Source organism: Protopterus annectens, chromosome 3.part1 (genome assembly GCF_019279795.1).
Source record: "Protopterus annectens isolate FY-2018-M chromosome 3.part1, PAN1.0, whole genome shotgun sequence".
Taxonomy (NCBI): domain Eukaryota; kingdom Metazoa; phylum Chordata; order Ceratodontiformes; family Protopteridae; genus Protopterus; species Protopterus annectens.
Genome location: NC_056732.1, coordinates 49,325,066 through 49,348,613, shown reverse-complemented (window position 1 = coordinate 49,348,613; position 23,548 = coordinate 49,325,066). Strand labels below are relative to the sequence as shown.

Genomic DNA, 23,548 nt, shown 5'->3' with positions numbered 1-23,548 from the left:
GTAGATACTGACCGGGTTGAATGGGCGTGTACACCCTCCGGTGCGGGCCTTCCTGAAGCTTGATAAGCCAATAAGATACACTGTGAAATCCAGCGAGACAGAGAGACTTTAGAAATTGGCTTGCCCAAATTAAATTTAGCAAAGGAAATAAACAACTGGTCGGATTGCCTATGACCAGCCGTTCTGTTTAGATAAAATCTAAGTTGCCTGTGAACATCTAAGGAGTGAAGCTTGTATTCACCTTTGTTTTCATATTTAGGAAAGAAAACAGGGAGGTTAATGGATTGATTAATGTTTGCTTCAGAAGCTACTTTAGGAAGAAAGGACGGGTTGGTCCTGAGGTAAACACGGTCCGGATGAAATACCAAGTAAGGAGGTTTAGCTGATAATGCTTGGAGCTCTGAGACTCTCTTGGCCGATGTAATGGCTACTAAAAAGGCTGTCTTGAAAGACAAGAATTTGAGATCCACCGTAGCCGCTGGTTCGAAGGGCGGTCAAGGCCTGGAGAACTAAGGAAAGGTCCCAAGGAGGAACCGCTTGTTTTACAGGGGGCCTGAGAAGGAAAGTACCTTTAAGGAAAATTTTACACAACTTGGCTGACATGAGTGGACTAGAGTCATAACCAATGTGATAATGAGAAATTGCCGCCAGTTGTACTTTGACTGTGGAACTGCTGGCACCATCGTTAAAAAGAGTGGTTAGAAAGTCAAGCACTAAAGTGAGAGGAACCGTGAAGGGATTCAGGCCTTGCCGCCCGCCACAAAGAAAACCGTTTCCACTTGCTGCGGTAGACTTTCCAAGTGGACGGTTTATGAGCTGCCACCAGGATTGCCTTAACAGGAGACGAAATACCGGGAGTCCTGATCAAGAGTGGAACTGGAGCAGCCAAGCGGTCAGCTTCAGGTTGTCCAGGTTCGGAGGAGATATGCAGGATGGGTGAGATATCAGATCCGGAATGGGATCTAGAATCCAAGGAGGATTCACCGAGTGAGACCTTAGAAAGGGGAACCAGATCTGTCGAGGCCAAAACGGAGCAATGAGAATCATTCTGCAACCCACCCGAGAGGCTTTCTGAAGAACTTGGAGCATCAGAGGCAAGGGTGGATAAGCATACAGAAGACCGGGTGGCCAAGCATGCACCAGAGCGTCTCTTGGAGAACCTCCTGGAGGAGGTATCAGAGCGAAAAAACTGTCGCACTTGGTGTTTGAGGGAGAGGCAAAAAGATCGCATGAAGGAGTTCCCCACCGTGCGAATATGCGTTCTGCTACTTGAAAATTGAGAGACCACTCGTAAGGGGTCAGAATGGTGCGACTGAGCTTGTCCGCCAGGATGTTGGACCGACCCGGAATGTGCGTTGCTATTAGAAAGCGGTTGGTGGAGATTGCCCATTCCCAAACTCTCATGGCTTCTCGACAAAGAGGGTAAGACCTTGTTCCCCCTTGCTTGTTGATGTACCAGACAACTGACATGTTGTCCGATTGAATCGCAATTGTTCCCAAGGGAAGAAAGTCCAGAAGTGCTAGCAACGCTAAGAGCACTGCTCTCACCTCTAGAACGTTGATATGCAGTAAGGTCTCTGAATCGTTCCACGTGCCTTGGACGGTCTGGCCCACAAAATGCCCCCCCCACCCGAGGCGGGAGGCGTCCGTGGTCACCGTGGCGAGAGGGGGAGAAGCACAAAATGGGCGGCCTCCGTGGAGATCTGGGGAGTGAAGCCACCACAGGAGGGACCGCTTGCAAGCCTTGCTGATCGCAATGGGATGATGCATAGGGAGAGCAAGGTATGACCATTGTACTAAGAGAGTCCACTGGAGGATGCGCATATTGAGCCTGGCAAGAGGAAGAAGTGCTATAGCAGACGCCATTGACCCTAGAGCCCTCAGGACCAACTCCGCCGGAACAGAACTTGAGTGGAGAATGGCCCACACCTGGAGCTGCAGATTTTGAACTCTGTCCGCAGTGAGGAAGGCTTTTAAACTCCTTGTGTCTAACCTGGCCCCTATAAAATCTAAGAGCTGTGTGGGCGCCAGGTTGGATTTCTTTGTATTTATTGTAATGCCCAGAAAGGGAGCAAGATGGAGGAAGGAGTATCGCACCAATAGTAGTAGATGCCTTGTTGGGGCGGTAAGAAGCCAGTCGTCCAGGTAGGGGAAGACCTGCACCCCCTGAAGCCTCAGGTGGGCCGCTACCACTGCTAATACTTTGGTGAACACCCTGGGGGCTGTGGTGAGACCAAAGGGAAGGACCCGGAACTGGTAGTGACTGGCTCCCAGCCGGAAGCGGAGGAACCTCCTGGAGCGCCTGTCCATCAGGATGTGGTAGTACGCATCTTTGAGGTCTATAGAACACATCCAGTGATTTTCTCCCAGAAGGGGGAGAATAGATTGCAGAGTGACCATTCGGAATTTTTCCTTGGGGACTGCCAGGTTCAAGAGAGAAAGGTCTAAAATTGGTCTTAGCTCCCCCGTCTTTTTTGGCACTAAAAAGAACCTGGAGTAGAACCCTGATCCGATCTGGTCTGGGGGGACGGGCTGGATGGCTCTTTTCTTTAGCAGATGGCCAATTTCTGCCAAAGCGGCCTCCCGTTGACCGGGTGGAACGTCTAGGAGGGACTTCAACTTTGGTAAGTGACGAAAAGGGATGCGGTATCCTCTGGATATGATCTGGAGAACCCAGCGGTCTGATGTTATGGACTCCCATGCCGCTAGGTGCCCCGAAAAACGTCCCCCGACTGCCTCCAGAGTGGAGCAGCTGGGCAACCCCTCAGGGTTGCTGCGCGGGCCGTTCAGAGAAGGGTTCTCTGGACCCGAAGTTCCTGGGAGCCCCTCTGCCTCTAGGGCGGCGTCCTCCCTGTCCTCCTCTGCCACGGAAGGACTGGTTGTCCGGAGCAGGCTGGGATTGCTGCGACTTCCGGAACCACATCTTCTTCTGACCCTTTTGGTTCCTAGAGTAGGGCCTCTGGGGTGCAGAGAAGCGGATTCCGATGGCAGACAGCATCTTCCCGTCCTTCTCGCTCTGGGTCAAAGTGTCGCGAACGGTTTTGCCAAAGAGGGCAGAACCATCAAAGGGGGCTTTCGCAAATGACGCTTTGAAGGGCTCAGAAAAATCGCAGTGACGGAGCCAGGCCTGACGTCTAGTGACTAGACCTGCCCCTGCGGCTCTAGCGCCTTCCGTAGCATGGGAGAGTAGCCGCATAGAGGTATTAGTAACTGATCTAAGAGTGGCCATGCGGGTGGAGTGCAGCATTTTGTCCTCCTCCGACATGGACTCTGGGGGAGATGCAGCGTATTCTTTAATGAGATCTCGCTGCATCCTAATGACGTGTGCCAGGTAGTTCAGCGCCCTTACCGAGAAGGTCGCTGAACTAAACATCCGCTTCCCCAAGCGGTCCATCATCCGAGACTCCTTGCTCGGGGGATGGACTGAGGGACTCTCCTGAGCAAGTTCCCTCTTGGTGGCCGCCGCCGTCAACATGGCATCTACTGGAGGCCCCTTACTCCAATAGGCACGGTCAGACGGTGGGCCGAGGATCCTATCGGGCCTCTTAGGGATTGGCTCCATGGTGTCCGGTTCCTTCCACGCCCTGGTGGTAATGAGGTTCACCAGGGGGTCGGCAGGAGGGGACACCCAAGTGGTAGACGGGCCCGCTTCAAATGCCTCCAAGAACACGGACTCGTCCGAGGAAGACTTGGGGGCAGACCACCCCCCCCTTATACGGAGCATTTCCATGATGTCTCCAAATGAGACATCCTCGGGGGGAGACCGTGGGGAGCCTTCCCCTTCCTCCAAATCCGTGTCTTCCGTGAGAGACTCGGGGGAGTCAATGTGCCTCCTTTTGCACGTATGCTTGCGAGGAACATCCTCTGGGGGGCTGTCAGAGGACTCCTCGCAAGCAGCAACCTGTTCCAGGGGAGCAGCTTGGGGCACAGAAGCGGGCTGTCCCAAGGGCCGGATGGTGGAAGCCTGACCCAGTGCAGAGGGAGCGCGGGACGGAGCCGAAACAAGTGCCGGGGGTCCGGAGACCCTCAACAGGGCCCTCTCCACTACATCAAACGCCGAAGGGGAGCCAACCTCGACCAAAGGATCCGACAATCGGCTCCCCCTCGGATCCGAAGAGTGGATCGGAGCCGGCGCCGAAGCGCTCGGATCCGAAGGGACAGTGCGCTCCGACACAGACGGCGCCGAAGGAGCACTGATCCCCCCGGATCCGAGGCTCGGATCCAGGCTCCGAGAGGTCGGATCCGATGCACTCGAGGGCAGGGTCGGATCCGAAGTACCAAGTACTATCGGCGCCGATCCACCCCGCCCGGCTGCTCGGCTCCAACTGCTCCGAACCCGGTAGCGGGTCGGAGAAGGAGCAATCGGCTTGAAAAGGGTCGAGCTCCCCAGAGGGGAGGCAAGAGCACTCCCATCTGCATCTGGGCCTGGATGAACCTTCTCATCATCCGGTCCAGATCAGCATCCGAAGGCTATCGTAGATCTCGACGAGGCTACCGAGGTAGGCCTAGAGTGCCTCCTCGATAGCCTCGATGGAGATCGGGTCTCCTCCTCCTCAGGTCCCGGTGAAAAACACACTGGAGACCGGAGCCGAGGAGGAGGAGATCGAGCCGACAATGGAGCCGGGGGAGAAGCCCGCTTGGCTGGCGGGGCCGAAACAGAGGTCTCGGCCCGCCGCTTATGGTGCTTCTCCCTCCGGTCCCTTTTTCTAGCATCCCTCTCCTCCGAACCAGAAGCGGGAGGTTGAGTCCCAGGAGGAGGAGGGGGAGCCGCAGAGGGAATAACCATGGGGACGGTTACCCCCGAAGGAGCGGAGGTCGGAGCAGAGTCCGGCGGTAAAAGGCCCACCAAAACAAGCTTGGACCTCCGCTCCTTCAATGCCCTGGGGTTGAACCCTGCACAAATGGAACATCCAGATGTGAGGTGTTCAACCCCCAGGCATCTAACACACCGAGTGTGGCCATCAGCTGGGGAAAGCTTATGGCCACACTCGGAGCATTTAGAAAAAATAGACTTGGGCTGCTCAGACATCCCAAGCCACAATAACAGTTACTATAACTAAAGTAAGTAACTAAAGAAAAAACAAAAATCACTCACAGGCCCAACACACACACTACGCTACCAGCGAGGGGAGGGATATAACTTTTAGATTAAACACTAAAAAAAGTAATAATACCAAAAGGGAAACCTACACTTTCACACAAATCAACCAAAAAAATCTTTAAATTTTACAATTTAAACACTTAAACTAGCATTTAGCTGGAGAGCTGGAAAAACAATCTGGTCACCATGCGCGGCAAACGAGATCTGAGGTCATGAGGGTAGACCAGGGTATTATGGGTGAGGGGAGGAGCTGAGAGCTTGGATCCATAGCTGGTAAACCATGCCGGTTCGGATCCGATATCGGATCCATAACCCCCCCCATAGGTTGCAGACAAATGAATCTCCTACTTCAGATATCTAATTTCCTGGGCACCAGGGATAATGTATCAGGGTGACCCAGAACATTGAGAATGTCCACCAAGGAGGTCTGGGGAGGGAGCAAGCCTACATGGCCTGTCGACTGGGATGACAACATCATGTCAATGGGCCACTCCCCTTTCTGCTATACAAACTGGAGAAACCCTCTAAATTTAGGGTCCTTAGGAAGTGACCTGGTGAAGTCAAGCACCGTTTCTCCTCAGCAAGCCCAGTGGTGGGGAAAATCCAAACAACGATCATTAAAATTAGGGTTGGGAGGGTGGCCTAATGGTTAAGGTGTTTGTCTTACAAACACAAGGTACAGGGTTTGAATCTCACAGGGGATAATTGGCTAGGCTTAAAATGGCTCACAAGGGCAGTCAGCCTAGTACTAATCTATGAATCTATGAATCTAAAATGAGTCTTACAGAACCTTTTGGGGAAAAGGTTCTTATCAGAAAGATGACGGTCTTTTTGATTCCTCCAGGGAAGGCTGTAGTGGCTCCTGCAGTCATAAGCTATCACACAGCTGCATGACCAAGGCCTTAATGTTCTTGCTGGTGGAGCAATGTTAACACTGGCACTATATATGGAAATGCATGGGTGTCTACTCAGTGTTCAGGGGTAGCTACTCTACTGCTGTTATAAACTGCCCGCGCCAGTAGTAACAAGACCTGATGTGAAGCATCGGGAGTCAGGTGCACTGAAGCTGGAACAAAGGAGTACAATGTTAGGTGGTAGGCTCCGATGGTACCAGTCTGGAAAAATCTGGCACCAGCTATAGGTTCACTGCATACATGGTGCCCATCTTTGCATGCCTGTCTGCATTGGAGGTGGACTCATCAATTCTGAGTGCCTGGACTGTGGTTGACACAGGTACTGGACTGTCTGCTAGAAGGGCAATGCCACATGTTGGGTAGTCAATGACAGAAGAGATCTATAGTTAGACAACATTATGGCTGTTGACGACATGGCTGGTGAATACCCAGTAGTTTAGGAGGGACACCAAGCATGGTCACACTGTCCTAATGCCACAGGCTGGGAGAACAGACAGCCCACATTTCAGATAAGACCTCCCACACTGCCCTAGCCAGATTCTTATAACTGACATAGATGACAGCTCCTGTACTCATTAATTTAGCTGCTGCAACATCAAGAAGTGACTGTGTCTGAGGAGAGCCTGTGGCTAGACCATTGCTGGACTGGCTTACCATAGTCACTCTCAAGATTTTCACTGAAACAGCCATTGTCAATGCCTGCTTTGCTACAACGTAAACCTCTTGTAAGTCTTTTTTGATAGATATATCTTTTTGGATGGATGAGGTCACAAAGGACCAGGTTCATCATCACAGTCGAAGCAGTATCCAGATGGCTTAAAGGAGAGAGCTTCTCACATATGAAGGGGGTTCAGCTTCTCCATTCTCTGTTGGTTCTCCCTCAATGACTAGTGCACTCAAGCATATTAAGCTTCTCGCTAAGACAGCAGACACATAGTTCCATCTCTGCAACTCCTTAAACAATGGATTTGATAGTGGGTGAAGGCAAGAAGAAAGGACCAGATACTGAGAAAATAATGGAATGGGTTACTTAGTGATAAAAGGAAGAAAAATGGAAGCAAGAAAAAAAGACAGCAACACTGAAGAAACACTTTTATCATGACTGAACTAGTCATGAAGCAATGAAGAACTGAAGAGATGAGAGTTAAACAACATCATGACAGCAAGAGGAAGAAACAACAGACTCGACGCGTTAAGGATCCCGAACAGTCTCACTGCCTGTTGCATATAGTCTTAGTAGTACCAAAGACCAACCATGTGTTGTGAGATCTGTAGGGGCAAGAGGAAAGTACAGTTTAAGTAAACTTACAATAACAGCAAATGACTGAATGATCGCTACTGCAGTGGCCTTATCTACACGGGTTATACCTTGCTAAAAATATTATAGCCAAGCAGCTTCCAAAGCTTCAGGGAATCTTCTTCACTCCCAAACTGTCAGGCAGCTCGAGCTGAGCTGACTAAAGGACAGGTTTGTGCACAAGGCCCTTCAGAACTTTACTACCACCTGAGAGAGGGAGGTTGCGACCAGAATAGACATTGCTAGAAGCACCAAAAACAAATGTCTACATCCTGGCATCAAAAATATACCAAAACACAAGGGAGAGCGAAGGAGAGAAGGAGTGGTTACTTCAGCAGTGAACATTCAAAAATCTACTGCTGCTGTAAGTTTACTTAACCAACTGTACTATGTTCATCATATTGATCACTGCTGCAGTAGCCTAAGTTATATGGGTAGATTACCCTAGCTTAAAGCAAGTAGGAGGTGGAAGGGGAAATGGTACAAGGAGATCTTGGAGAAAGCACTTAAAGCCTGACCTAGAACTGGAAAAGGAATCTAGCTTGTGGTATTTTGTAAAAGTTATGTACAGAGGACCATGTTGCAGCTTCCATAAGATTTTTAGAATCCAACCCTTTCCAAAAAGCTATAGATAAAGTCAAGGCACTGGTAGAGTGGGCCCTGCCCCTACCTGAAATACTTTTGTTGTGGTGAGTACAACAAAAGGTACTAGCCTTAGACAACCACTTGGAAATAGTCCAGTTCTGAGGAAGATTGGTTGTACCAATCGAAAGCGCTTAACTGTGGATTTTTTGTGGTACTATCCAGTTTTTATGAAACGGTGAAATAAAGAAGTATTGTACTGAGTTCGCTGCTTCTGTTTTTGCTGTTCCAGCATTAGTGATTTTCTGCTGTTCTTGATTTAGTGATTTTCCGTATCTGCACGAGCTGCGTCCTGACCTGCACTTCTGATACCTGTTTGTCACTTGGAAATAGTCTGACACAGGTTTTTCCTTAGTTTTTACTTTCACAAGAAATGAACAATTGATCCAAAGATCTGAAAGATTTAGTTCTGACAAGGTAGCACCCAAGTTGTCTGTGGACATCCAAGGTATGAAGTATCCTTTCTCTCTCATTTTTTGGGTTCAGGGAAGAAAGAATAGTTGTGTAAAGGCTTACCATAACCATAGATGTCCTCCTCTTCTATGTTGCAGTACTCCTAACATGAGCAGATTCACGACCAAAGGTGGTCACCACAATCGGCCAGTATACAAAAGACTTTATCCACTGCAAGGTATATGGGGCATCTCACGTAGGCCATACAAGTGACATCTACATGTACTATCCTCAGAACCAAATGCCCCAGTAAGAACAACAGGGTAAGGAACAAAGGGGGTAAACATCCATGCAGAAAAAAGACAAAAATCAGGGGGAAGGCGGGAGGGGTAGAATACTGCAACACAGAAGAGAAGGACACCTATGGTTATGATAAGATTTTACACAACTACTCTATGTCCTTCTATCCTTACGTTGCAGTACTCTTAACATGAGGGAGAGCACCAAAGCTCAGGAGGAAGAAAGGGAGGGGAAGGAGCAGAGGTGCTTTCTAAAAAAAACATGGAGAATGGCTCTAGAAAAGCCAGCTCTAGATTTGGAGATGCCATCCAGTTTACAATGTTTAGTAAAGGTATGACTAGAAAACCAGACAGCTGCTTCCAAAATGGTTTATCTAATCTTTGAAAAAAATCACCTGAAGAAGACACAGCTCTTGTAGAATGAGCCTTAACAGGAGTAGAAAGGCTCTTACCATGAAACTCATAAGAAAAGGAAATTGGTTTTGAAATCCATGTGGAAATAGTCTGCTTGGAAACCGGCATTCCCAGAGCCTTGAGATGAAAAGAAACAGGCTGATCAGATTTCCTGATAGGCTTAGTTTTATCCAAGTAAAATCTGAGTTGTCTATGCACATCCAAGGTGTGTAGAACTCTCTCACTAGATGATTGTGGTGAGGGAGGGAGGGAAAAAAGTGGGCAAATGAATAGCCTGGTTAAGTGACAACTCATTCACAATCCTGGACATAAATGAAGAGTTATTATGCAAGGAAACCCTATCTTTATGGAAAATCAGGAAGGGGGGAGAAGCCATCAAGGCCTGAAGTGTGAACATCCTCCTGGCTGATGTGATGGCTAATAATAACGGTCTTCCAAGTACAGTGTTGCAGGGAAGCTGCAGTTGTAGGTTCAAACGGAGCTACAGTGAGTTTTTCCAAGACAAAATTAAAATCTCGAGGAGGAGGAACAGGCTTCCTGGGAGGTCTGATATCAAGGACACCTTTAAGGAAGATTTTAACCTCCAATTTAGAGGCAGACAAGCAGAAATGGTTGATACAAGAGCTTTCAGAGAGGAATAAGCCAAACCAATCTTCAGCAGCTCACACAAGTAAGATAAAACCAGAGGTACATTTACAAAAAGTGGGTCCAGTTTACAAGAAAGACACTAGATGGAAAACTCTTCCATTTGGATAAGTAGTATTTCCTGATATTGGGTTTTCTGGCCTCCTGCAGAACCCTAAGCATGTCCTCTGAAAAGAGGTGCCTTAAAGGAATCAAAAGCCTATCACCCACAGTGTCAGATGTAGAGTTGACAGATGTGGGTGAATTAGAGATCTCTTGTCTTGTGTGAGAAGATACACCCTGTGAGATAACTTGCGAAGATTGTCTTTGGCTAAATGCAGAAGAGGGAACCAATGCTGTCTTGACCAAAAGGAGGTCACCATCAAGATTTCTGGTTTGTCCTGATGAATTTTCAGCAGACCTTTCTGAATAAGACAGAAGGGAGGTAAATGCATAGAAAAACATCTCTACCTTCAGAAAAAAAGGCGTCCACCTTCCACACCTATGGGTCTGGAACTTCGGCACAAAATTTTGGAAGTTGTCTGTTCATAGTGGGGGCAAGGAGATCTACTTGAGGAATATCCCACCAGTGGAGAATGTCCAGAAACATGCCCCTGTGAAGCATCCATTCGTGGGACTGAGTAATGGACCTGCTCAGAGTGTCTGCCACTACATTCTGATTGGAGGATATATACAATGCTTGAAGGGAGACCTAGTACTGAGTGGCCTTGCCAATTCCTATGTCAAGAGAGTAAGCCTGCACAAAAGGAATGACTTCATTCCTCCCCCCCATTTGTTTACATACCAAAGAACTGTGGTGCTGTCTGTAAACAGTTTTAGAGGTCCTGGATGAAAGTATGTGTGAAAGGTCTGTACAGCCAACAGCAGGGCTCTCTTCCCTTTTATGCTTATGTGCTTCCTCCTTTGAGAAGGGGATCGAAGTCCTTGAACCTTCCAGGGTGCAAAGGCTGCCCCCAACCTATGTCTGAGGCATCTGTGAGAGGAGAAGAGGAGGATGCAGAGGAAGGTCTGGGTTCAAGGAAATTTGCTGAATCCACCAATGTAGTTCTCTCTTCAGACAGGGAAGAAGAGGGACAACAAAGTCTAGTGGGTGCACATGTTGCCTCCAAATTGACTTGAGGTACCACTGAAATTTCCTTAATTTCCTTGTGAAGTTTGGCCAGAGGTAACATGGGGATGGTGGATGCCATGAATCCTAGAAGGTGGAGAAACTCCCTGGCTGTAAGAGACTGCAGACGTAGAAGGTCTTGGAAGAATTTGGTTAGAAACTGAATTTTCTGAGGAGGCAGGGAGGCTACCATTTGATCTGTCTAGAAGCTGCACCCCAGGAATATGTGGTCTTGTGAAGGAGTGAAGAAAGATTTTTGGAACTTTACTGTGAAACTCGGTCTTTGAAGAAGGAAAATAGAAAATCTGTTGCAAGGTCTCTGGAAGGAGTGCCTGGAGCAGGAGGTTGTCCAGATAAGGAAAGATCTGCATATTCTGGAATGTGAAATAAGCAATCACAGTTGCCAAGAATTTTGTAAATACCCTTGGTGCCTTAGAGAGACCAAAGGACAAAGCAGAGAACTGAAAATGTGATGAAGCAACAGAAAAATGGAAATATTTCCTGAAAAGTAGATGAATGGGAATGTGACGGTAAGCATCCTTGATGTCCATGGAGACCATAAACACTTGTGCAAGGATGAGGGGAAAAAGTAGGCAGAGAAAGCATCCAGAAGGTTGGCACCTTCAGGAAGGTGTTGAGGTGTGAAAGATCCAGAATGGGTCTCCAATGGCCATCTTTTCTGGGAAACAGAAACATCCTGGAGTAGAAACCTCTTTCTTTTTGGTGCAGTGGAACTTTTTAATTAGTTCCCTGGGATTTCAATACATGGGGCACCTCTGGAAAAAATTGTAGTTGCTTTCGAGGTGGTTGAGGAACACCCACAAAAGATGAAGAGCTTCCCACACCATGAAATACCCTTTGTGGATAATAGAAATTACCAACAAATCTGGAGTAATTTGCTCCCAACTGGAAGGGACAGGGAAATATGGGGACAGTGGCTGAGAAAAGGATGGTAGTCAAAGACTACCTGGCTTGTCTGGAAAAGGCTGGTTTTGAGCAGGAATAGGCTGAGAGGGTTTGGAAGCAACAGGTTTCCTAACACCCCTCTTACTTTTGGAAGGAGGAGTGAGAGATTGTTTCCTAACAAAGGGAGTTTTAGCTGGGAATTCCTTTGGAATTTAGGAACTGGAGAAACAAAGTTGTGTTTTAGGTCCTGTAATTCTTTTCCTTTCTCCTGCAAGGACTTGAACAAGTCTGCTGTTGCAGCCCCTAACAAAGCCTTACTATCTAAGGGAGCATCCACAATTTAGCTTTAACGTCATCTGGAAGTGGTTGAAGCCTCAACCAGGAGTATCTTTGGAAAACAGAGGCAAATGTAGCTACTCTAGCAGATGCTTCAGCTGCATCAGAGCTGCATTTAATGGTGTGCAATTCCACCTGGGAGGAAGCCGCCAGAAGTGATGAAAGTTGTGACTTAACTTCCGTGTCAGGAAGGTCGGGAAGAAGCTGAGTAGTCTGTGAAAGGAGTGCCAAAGCATACCTGGTCATATGAGTTTGGTAAACATGCTACCCATGGTTAGCATGCATAGGTGGTAACAACTGGTTCCCCTTGCTTGTTTATGTACCACATTGTTCCTGGGGGCCCAGAGATAATTCAGAAAGTTGAGTGCCTTGATAATAGCAAGCATCTATTTTATATTTATGTGCTTGTGTCTGTCTTTGCTGCCCCAGATACCCCTTGCAATTTTATCCCCCCCAACACCGATCCCCAAGCAAATTCCATAGTGTCTCAGGTGACTTAACTGCAGTGCAGCAGTAGGGGAGAAGGGGACAATACAGATTCAGGATTATTTGATATCTCCAAGTGATCTCTCTTCTCACAGACACCACGACTGGAGTCGGAAAATGTAATGAGTGTTGGTGCTGGGACCAAACAGACTTCAGATACCACTGTAACTTTCTCATGTGGAGTCTTGCCAGAGGATTCATATTTGAAAAGATGCCATGAGATACAGAATCCTGAGATATTCCCTCGCAGTAAGTGAAGCCTGAGTGGAAGAAAAGCTTTTTATACTGTGGTGTATAGCAAGCCACCCCAGGAATACACTCCTTGAATGTTAACTTGCAATTCCAGCCTCCATAGGAAATATCTCACTCAAGTGAAAGACCCCTAATACTTTGTAAAAGACTGTAAAATAAGCAAGTCATCTGAATATAGAAAAAATGTGGATACCCTGGAGCCAGCAAAGGGCTATAATAGGAGATGGACACTTTGCGAATTCTCTCGGAAGTGGATAGCCTAAAGGGTAAGCCACAACACTGATATTGTGATCCAGGCACAAAAAAAAACTTAAGAAACATCTGAAGTTTGGATTAATAAAATGTGATAAGCATTTTTTAAACCTTAGGTTACCAAAGAGGAAAAAGGGGTAAGAGGTTGTGACATGAAAGCATTTTGAACTTTGGCACAACCACAGACTGGTTTATGAAAGAAAGGTCCAGAGCAGGTCTCCAGGCATTTTCTTTCTATGGCAACACAAACATTCTTAAAAAAAAAAAAACTTTTCAAAAATAGGAAGGAGGAACTGTTTCTATTACCCCTAGAGCTAGCATGTGCTGTAGGACAGGGGAGAACAGAGGGCTTTGGTCTGATATACGTGGAGTAAATCCCCTAGAAGAGAGGGATTTCCTCCCAATGCCAGCTGTAACTTTGCTGAATAACTCTGAGAACTCGTATGTCTCAAGCAGTCTGTTGCAAAAGACAGAAATGGAGACTCAAGCTTTCGGGAAAGGATAAGGGACTGTCAGAGTGGGAGGGGAGACCAGCTCTCTTGTACAGTCATTCTGCCTCATTCCACTGTCATTTATTTTGGGGCATCCTGTTTTCTTTTTGGGACCTCTTTAAAGGACTGCTTAACAGCATTCTTCTGAGACTGTTTATTTTGCTTCTTGACAAAACTGGACAAGGGAACGGAAAATTAGGGGAAGGGATGCTGAAAAGTCTGAGGGATTTTATTTATCAGTTTACCCCATCACATTTTTTGATAACCTCTGCAGCAGCAGGTCAAATAACTAAATCGCTAACAAAAGTGAATTTAAAATCTTATTTTAACATCTCCTGGAAGATTCTGAGAACTCTGCAAGGCAAGCCTTGTTGACAAAGTACCAGTGGCAACAGCTCTGGATTTAGTATCTACAAAGTCATATACACATCTTAAAAAATGAGTAGTGACCTGTGAAATGCAAGAAAATAAACCACACACAGTTTTCCTCACAGGAGGGAAATATGGAATAAAGCCTTTCTCATACTTACACAATTAGTCAGAATAATCTAACATATTAGCCTGACAATTCAAAATTCTACAAAATAAAGTTGTAGTAGAATACACTTTTTCCCAATCCCCAAAGCTCATCATCAATTGTTTATCATCCTTGTCAGAAGGGGAAAGATTAGAATTAACAAAATGTCTGGCAGCAGCTGGGTCAGCTAAAGCTATAGCTGATGGGATATTTTTGGGACAAATGTAGAAAAATTTGAAAGACCAAGGAACTTCGCATCTTCTGTCTGCTTTCTTGGGAGCAGCAGGCTGTCATCAGTAAAACCACAGTCTGTGACAAACACATCCTCCTATGGTGACAGCACTGGGGATGGGAGGAGGGACTACAGTCTGTGACAAACACATCCTCCTATGCTGACAGCACTGAGGGATGGGAGAAGGTACCACGGGCTGTGACAAACATTTTCCAATGGTGAAAACACTGGGGGGGGTGGGATGAGGGGCCGCAGGCTGTGACAAACATATCCTCCAATGGTGACAGCACTGGGGGATGGGAGGACGGACGACGAGCTGTGACAAACACATCCTCCTGTGCTGACAGCACTGGGGGATGGGAGAAGGGACCACGGGCTGTGACAAACACATCCTCCAATGCTGACAGCACTGGGGGATGGCAGGAGGGACCACAGGCTGTGACAAACACATCCTCCAATACTGATAGCACTGGGGGATGGGAGGGACCATAGGCTGTGATAAACACATCCTCATATGCTGACAGCACTGGGGGATGGCAGGAGGGACCACAGGCTGTGACAAACACATCCTCCTATGGTGACAGCACTGGGGATGGGAGGAGGGACCACAGGCTGTGACAAACACATCCTCCTATGCTGACAGCACTGGGGGGATGGGAGGAGGGACCACAGGCTGACAAACACATCCTCTTATGGTGACAGCACTGGGGGATGGGAGGAAGGAGGGACCAAAGGCTGTGACAAACACATCCTCTTATGGTGACAGCACTGGGGGATGGGAGGAGGGGGGGACCACAGGCTGTGACAAACACATCCTCCTATGTTGGCAGTACTGGGGAAGGGAAGGAGGGACCACAGGCTGTGAAAAACACATCCTGCTATGGTGACAGCACTAGGGGATGGGAGGAGATTCTGGGAATTGGCATATTCTGGAAGAGATTCACAGAAATGGAATCCTTGACAGGGCAATCCAGACAAATTGCTCTTCCGAGTCTGAATCAGAAATCTGAGGAGAAAAAAATTTGGCCCATCACCTTCCTTTCCAGATTTAATTTCTTGAACCTTTTAGGAAAAAAGGAACACCTTTTTCTTTTCCCAGAAGCCATGTAATAAGAAAGGCCAATAGCTTGTACAAAACCCTGAGCCAAACCTAATAAACCATTTCTGTCGAGTGAAACTGCTGCATGTTTAGCTGTCAGTTTCTTTTTGACAAGAACATTGGAGCAAACAGGATTATTAATGACAACAACAGTCTGCCCAGGGATGGGTACAACATTCTGGCTAAGTAGGGGCAACTTTCCTGTCCCTTTTCCCAAGACTGACAAGAAGAGTGGTTATCCCTTGTCCACTCAGAAGAGCTTCAACAGTCACAGAGGATGTGGTTAACACCTCCATCCATAGTGGTTGTATGGACAATACCAGAAGGATCGAAGGGGAAAAAAGACGAGCGATCTGAGGAATCAGGTTTGGCCACAGCAGTCACCTACCTGCAAGTGAAGCAAACTGCTAGCCTGCTGTGGTAGTAAAGGCTGTTTAGTTAACTTTTTCTTTTTGTAGCTGGAATAATGGCTGACAATGGGACTGGTAGTTTACATCATGGTCAAACCAAAAATAGTGCTTCTTGGGGAAACTAAGCAGCATAAGCCGGTAAAATTTAAAAGTAGTAAAAAGTAACTTTTCCCAATAAAAACACAGTAAAAGACACACTAATGCAACCTAACTTCCTCAACAAAAAATAATTTAAACACAGTTTCTGCAAGAAAGAAACAGTTTTGGATTGTTTTAATTAACTTTTGAACTGTCAGAAGCAAAACTATGCTTGTGTTTAAAAGTGTAGTAATGTTGCATGACTGTCAATAAAAACATATTTCTAGCTTATAATACACTTTCCTAAACAGGAAAGTAAGTTTAAACATTAAAAATAATATATGGAAGGTTTCTCCCCAAAGCGAACTTTAATGCCAAGCAATGTAACAGCACAAGCCAACTGTCAGTCCTCAAAACCCTGCAGAGCAGTACTCTCTTCAGTGGCATGAAAGCTCTGAAGGGGACTGGCACCCAAACCTTTTTTTTTAATCAACTCAGCTCGGGCCAATAGTTTCAGCATGTGGAAGGTGCCCTGATGCTTTGGAATCTGTCTGGCTACTATATCCTAAGCTGGTCATAACCCATATAATTTAGGCGTATGCTACTGCAGCAGTGATCCTTATGATGAACATCTGCTCAGTTTTATAATGCAGCATATGTGGCAAAGTCTAAATTCAGTGTAGGTGGCCTTCATGCCATGGACAGCTTTGCCTGCAGGTCTTCCTTGGGGTCCTGGTGCTTAGTAGAGAAATGCCATCTGAGATGTTAAGAGACTAATAGAAGCAGCGTAAGAAAACACACACAGACACGCACACAAAATAGTAAAACGCACACAAAATAGTAAAACACACACAGACACGCACACAAAATAGTCTGAAGCTGTTCCTACAGTGTGATAAAACACACACAGACACGCACACAAAATAGTCTGAAGCTGTTCCTACAGTGTGATAAAACACACACAGACACGCACACAAAATAGTCTGAAGTTGTTCCTACAGTGTGATAAAACACACACAAACACGCACACAAAATAGTCTGAAGCTGTTCCTACAGTGTGATAAAACACACACAGACGCGCACATAAAATAGTAAAACACACACAGACATGCACACAATAGTCTGAAGCTGTTCCTACAGTGTGATAAAACACACAGACATGCACACAAAATAGTCTGAAGCTGTTCCTACAGTGTGACAAAACACACACAGACACGCACACAAAATAGTCTGAAGCTGTTCCTACAGTGTGACAAAACACACACAGACACGCACACAAAATAGTAAAACGCACACAAAATAGTCTGAAGCTGTTCCTACAGTGTGATAAAGCACACACAGACATGCACACAAAATAGGCTGAAGCTGTTCCTACAGTGTGATAAAGCACACACAGACACGCACACAAAATAGGCTGAAGTTGTTCCTACTAGTGTTATATTTGTGGGAGTTACCTTTTCAAACAAAAAAGTCCATAGTCATGCTCTGTGAGGAAGATCATGGTCCTTAGACCGGTCAGTACCACAGTACAGCTGCTCGTGCTGCTAGCCAGCGTTTCCAACAAACTGTCACATATGGATATAAGTAGTTCCTTTCCGGGCAGTGAGTTGGACAATTGTTCCTGTTCAGAGTTAGATCCCTCAGCAGATGTTGGTAAAATCAAAGAAATGTCCTAGAAAAGAGGGAAAAAGGACAATGTAGTCAAGTATATTCAACATGTCAAGATTTAAAATGGAAAGAAACAGTATATCTAACAAACTGTATAAGAACAGAAAATTGAATCTACAATGAAAGAGAGATTTGCAAATAAGTGGGACTCTAAATACTGTGAATGAAATATGTGAAACTAAAATAATGCAACTACAAAACTCAACACAAAATACTGCAGAAAACTCAGTGTTTCTGGAAGGGAATCATCCACCAGCATGGTAGCTCTTGTCTGTGCAATCTGACCTCTAAATATACTGTCTTCAAGGTTGCACAAACCTGGACAAAAGGGATAAGTAAGGAAAAGGGAAAAAAAATACATCTTATCCCTTTACAGTGAGTCGTCCAACCTGTACAACACTACAAAGCAGCATATATGACAATGCAACAGCCAATGAACTGAAGCAATGACAGCTCAAGACACTGATTACATTATACATGTCAAATGTTGACAAAATGGTATGTACTGCAGCTTACTTTTTCTCCCGAAAGCTACTTTCACTAAAACGATTTTAAAAAGACAATGGCATGCATTCATTTATATTTGTAACTTGGGAAACTCTAGCTAGGAAAAAAACATTTTCAGTACAGGACGATAATACACAGGAGAAAAAAAAAAATACAATTTAGAACACAATACATTTCCTGCAGACATTTCACTGAGTACACTTATGCTGACAGAGAGAATAACCAGGTAAGGCTGGAAGAGACCTTGTACCCTTCTTTTGAGGATTACCATATTTGTTTGTTGTATTCCCTTGAATGCTTTTACATTTAAGACTAATGCTTCTGCCTTTATAAACTTCTCAGACTGAGTATATTTCACCATAATGGTCTCCAGTAAGGGATACATAAACAACAATAATATAGCACTTGCAAGAATAATGCTTGACAGGGTGTGTTAATGTATAAATAGAACCCACCACCCATGGGTGTTGTAATGGCCCGATGCTGCAGGCCCTGCAAAGGGCCTCTACACCCCTAGAAGGGCATTAATTACACATCAACATGCATCATGGAGAACATTACTGCTCTTATAGTAAAGGCTCTCTGTACAATTGTGTTTTACTTACTTTTTTTAATATATTTTTTATGTAAAATAGCTCCTCTGCTTAATATTTCAAACTTGCTGTAGTATATGATAATGGTGTTGGAGGAAGCACTTTACATTCAAAATATAACTTAAAAAAATGTTTTGGTACCCTTACTCCTAAATGTTTTGGTTCATTGGCTGTCATTGAAAACTGAAGTTACTAAACAAGGAGATACATTTGAGTTTCAGACTTTTATTTCCTTCAGAAAATTCATGCTAACACAAACACTTTACTTAAGCATCTTTGGAATTTTATAATAGCAATAATTAAAATCTGTTTTTATTTTACAGCTTTTCTTCCCCCTTTATTTCAGGGCTTTAACCTCTCTACAGCTGCTGCTGCCAGTAAAAGTACAGTTTTGTACCTACCATAAATGTAGATGTTCGAGTGTTCACCCTGCTGCAGTCATCACACTTGGGTTATCTTGTCGTCAGGCGGTCCCGCAGTCAACCTGAATTCCAAAGTCTTGGTCCGGTGTCGGTTGCTGTCGCTTCTTCCCTGACGTCAGTGTGCCAGGGGTATATATGATGCATCCGACGCCATTTTCTTCAGTTTTTCTTGCCCCAGATGTCAGGTGCCCCCAAAAAGGTGGTCAGTAATTAATACCAATCTAAGAAATTTAGCACAAACACAACATCCCTCCAGCTATAAGCAAATACATCAGAAAGGTATTGTAAATATTTAGTTAGTTAGGTCAGAGGGGATGGAGGGAGGGTAACCTGGACTGCAGCAGGGTGAACACTCGAACATCTACATTTATGGTAGGTACAAAACTGTACTATGTTCATCGTGTTACCCTGCTGCAGTCATCACACTTGGGTAGAATCCCAAAGCTAAGGATGGTAGGAGGAGTCAAAGAGGGTTAGAGGAGGCTAGAAGGCCCTGCAGGACTGCAGTGGCGAAGCCAGCTCTAGTCTTAGAGTAAAGTGGTAAGTGGTAGTGTTTGGTGAAGGTGTGTACTGAACTTCAAGTTGCAGCTTCCAAAATATCCTTGGTTGGCACCCCCCTGAGGAAGGCTGTAGATGTAGCTGCTGCCCTGGTAGAGTGGGGCCTTATGGTAGCAGGAACTGGTTTTCCATGATGGGTATAGCAAAAACGAATGCAATGTCCTATCCATTTGGAAATGGTCTGTTTTGATATAGCCTTCCCTTGTGACGCTGCAGCGTAGGATACAAAGAACTGGTCAGATTTTCTGAAAACCCTAGTTTTATCCAAGTAGTAACGAAGTTGCCTGTGAATGTCCAAGGAATGCAGGAGTCTTTCTCCTTTGTTCTGTGGATTTGGAAAGAAGGTGGGTAAGTGGATGGTTTGATTTAAAGCCACACTGGATACCACCTTAGGCATAAAGGAAGGATTAGTTCGTAGAGAAACTCTGTCTTGATGGAAAATGAGGAAAGGTTCCACTGCCATTAGTGCCTGAAGCTCTGAGACTCTTCTGGCTGAAGTTATTGCTAGCAGCAGGTCAGTCTTCCATAATATAAACCTTAGATCAGCAGAAAAAGCTGGTTCAAAGGGAGGTAGTGTAAGTTTTTCCAGAACAAAGTTGAGGTCCCAGGTTGGTGTAGGTGCTCTCCTGGGGGGCCTAATGTTTTTTGCCCCTCTGAGGAACTGCCTTAGAAGTGGAAGTGAAAATAAGGGTGGATCCATGTTGTAGTGGGCTGAAATAGCTGAAGCGTGGATTTTAATGGATGAAAAAGAAAGTCCTTTGTGCAACATCTCAGTTAAATACTGTAGAATCTGAGGCATGTGAGGCTGAAGGGTATTTTGGCCTTTAGCTTGGTTCCAGGCGCAAAACCTTTTCCATTTGTCCGAGTAGGCCTTCCTGGTGCCGGGCCTCCTAGCTTCCAGAATAACATCCATAACTGCTTGAGGAAGAGGAGCTGGCTGGATGCTTAGGTGATTTGCCATGCAGCCAAATTTGAGGTTTTGAGCTGGCTGTGTAGAATCTGATTGTCTTGCTGTGTGAGCAAATGGACAATTTGTGGTAAAATCCAAGGTGGGCCCTGGGCCATATTCCTTAATAGTGGGTACCAGTGCTGGCGTGGCCAGTCTGGGGCTATGAGTATCATTCGTGGTCACTCCTTTCTGACTTTCAGAAGCACCTTTGAGAGAAGGGGCAATGGAGGAAAGGCATATACTTGTCAGGTTTTACCAACTGAATGAGAGTGCGTCCACTTTCCAAGCTTGATGGTGAAGTGTCCTTGTACAAAATTTTGTTAGCTGATAGTTTTGGGGGCTGGCAAACAGGTCCATGTCTGGGTGCCCCCATTTTTGAGTTATCATTGCAAATACTTGTGGATCCAGTTTCCACTCGTGGGGATCCATGATGTTTCTGCTGAGGTCGTCTGCCAATGTGTTCTTTTTACCTGGCAGGAACTGAGCTTGTAGCTGAACTTGGTAAGCCAGTGCTGTGTTCCACAAGGTCATTGCTTGCCTGCATAGAGGGTAGGAGTGTGTACCCCCTTGTTTATGTACCACATTACTGTGGTGTTGTCCGTCCTTATTGTAAGCTGTCCTGGATGTAAGAGGTTCTTGAAGGCTGTCAGAGCATTCTGTACAGCTAGCATCTCTTTTTGATTGATGTGTAGATTCCTTTGATCTGCAGTCCATATGCCTTGAACGCACTGTCCTGCCATGTGTGCCCCCCAGGCATAGTCCGATGCATCTGTTGTCATAGTTTGCCTGGCTGGGGGCAAGGTGAAAGGCTGACCCTTGTTGAGGTGACATGCCTGTGACCACCACAGAAACTCTTGTTGAAGGCAGGGAATGAGAGATATCACTGTGTCCAAGCTGTGGCTGTGTTGAGACCATACATTTTTTAGGTACCACTGTAATTTCCTCATATGCAGCTTTGCAAATGGTATTAGTAGTATGCAAGATGCCATGAAGCCCAAGGCTTGCAGAATTTTTCTTGCAGGGAGTTGGGTCTTTGTTGCCATTGTTTTGAAATATTGAGTCAGTTGTAGTTGGTTGTCTGGCGTCAGATAAGCCTTCTGGGCCATTGTATTCAAGCTGGCACCCAGGAATGTCATATTTTGTGAGGGTACTAGTTTTGATTTCTTTTCGTTTACTGTGTACCCTAGGCAACTTAGAAGATGTTTTACAAAAGCCAGATGTTGTAAGAGGATGTCCTTGCTTTCTGCTTGGATGAGGCAGTCGTCCAGGTATGGGTAGATCTGAATTCCTCTTTGTCTGCAGTATGCAATTACTAGTGCCAGGCATTTTGTGAAAACCTTGGGCGCAGTGGATAAGCCAAAGGGCAGTGCAGATAATTGGTAATGGGTTGAACCTGCAATGAAACGGAGGTATCTTCTGCAATTTTGTCTGATAGGGACATGCAGGTATGCCTCCTTGAGGTCCAACATTACTAGCCATGCTTTCTTGCCCAACATGGGAAGAAGCTGCTGTAGTGTTAGCATCTTGAATTTGGGTACTTGTAAGAAGGTGTTTAGAATTGAAAGGTCCAGAATTGGTCTCCAGGCATTGTCCTTTCTGGGGACTAGAAAGAGTCTTGAGTAAAATCCTTGGCCTTGCTCCCGTGTAGGTACCAGTTGAATGGCTCTCATGTCCATGAGAGCTGTAATTTGTTTTTGTGCCTCTGCCCATTGATTTTGTGGCAGGTTTGGCATTCCTCTTTACGTTGGCAAGGTGTGGAAATGGAATCTGTATCCTTGTGAAATAATGTCTAGGACCCATTTGTCCTTTGTGACGATGTGCCAGTTGTCTGAAAAAAGTGCTAATTTTCCTCCCAAGGGAGCTGCCAAGAGAGTCTTGCTTGGCCATATGAGGTTTAAGTCACTGAGTTTGCCTTCTAGTAGTTTGGGGCCTGTCTTCTCCTCCCTTCTGTGTTGCAGTGCCCCATTGTCGAGGTTTGTAGTGGGTTTGTGTTGTCCTCTGCCTCTTGGGCGTCTGTATTTACCCCTCTGTGGTCTGTCAGTAGCTGGAAAGGACCAATTTTTTGTTGGCCAATTTCTGCTGAAGCGAGGGGGCTGAACCTGCAGAAAATCTTTGACCGTCTGCATAGATTTTGCCTTATCCTCCATTTTCTTTAAGACTTCTTCTGCTTTAACTCCAAATAGGACATCCTGCTGTAAGGGAGCATCTAGAAACTTTGCTTTAACACGATCAGGCAGAGTTTGTTCCTTTAACCAGGCATGCCTACGTATAAAAGACCCAGTAACAGCTGCTCTACAAGAAGCCTCCAAAGAATCAAATCCACATTGTAAAGTATGTTTGCCCACCTGTTCAGCTGCATGCAACAGATCCTACATTTCTTTCAATTCAGACTGTTGAGAGAGTGTGCTTATTTTTTGTCTTATTTGAGACATTAGAAATTGCTGGTATTTTAGCATGTGAAATTGACAATTTAGTGCTCTCATAGCTAGAGTGGCTGAGGTGTAAACCTTTTCCCCCCACCTGTCTAGTGCTCTGGAGCCCTTTCAGAGGGTACAGGATTTTTTGCCATAGAAGCCTTAGCCCCTTTGGGACCCTGGGAGATAGTCTCTGGATCAGCAACAGGGCTTTTATAAAGGAATTTGTGGGAGTCAGGCACTCTATAATATCTGTCTGGTTTGGCTGGAGCAGGAGGCAAAGAATCTGGGTTTAAACTGGATTCTAAGTAAACATCATCCACAATGTCTAAAACTGGGGGCATGGCAAGATGTCTGTGCTGGGGAGTAAAAGAAACTCTCTGAGCCTTTCCTTTGAGTCAGAGTAGTCCTGACCTTCCCAGTGAAAATGTTCCCTCATAGTGTGTAAAGTTTCCCCAAAGGAGTAGTCTTCAGGAGGAGAAGCTGAGGGAATAGAATCCTCCGCATCAGAATCTTCATAAGGGGAGAAGGAGTAATCTTGGTCCTAAGAGGAGCCTGAGGAAAT

General features: G+C 45.7%; 1 protein-coding gene across 4 annotated transcripts in view; it reads right to left on the bottom strand.

Annotated features, from left to right (window-relative positions):
- Positions 1–23,548, bottom strand: part of VIRMA (vir like m6A methyltransferase associated) — a 1,734,630-nt gene that overhangs the window by 461,629 nt on the left and 1,249,453 nt on the right. For all 4 annotated transcript variants that reach the window (XM_044066546.1, XM_044066545.1, XM_044066547.1 and 1 more), the window contains one exon: positions 17,327–17,544. In XM_044066546.1, coding sequence (XP_043922481.1) covers positions 17,327–17,544 — 218 coding nt within the window. The remainder of the gene's footprint in view (positions 1–17,326; positions 17,545–23,548) is intronic.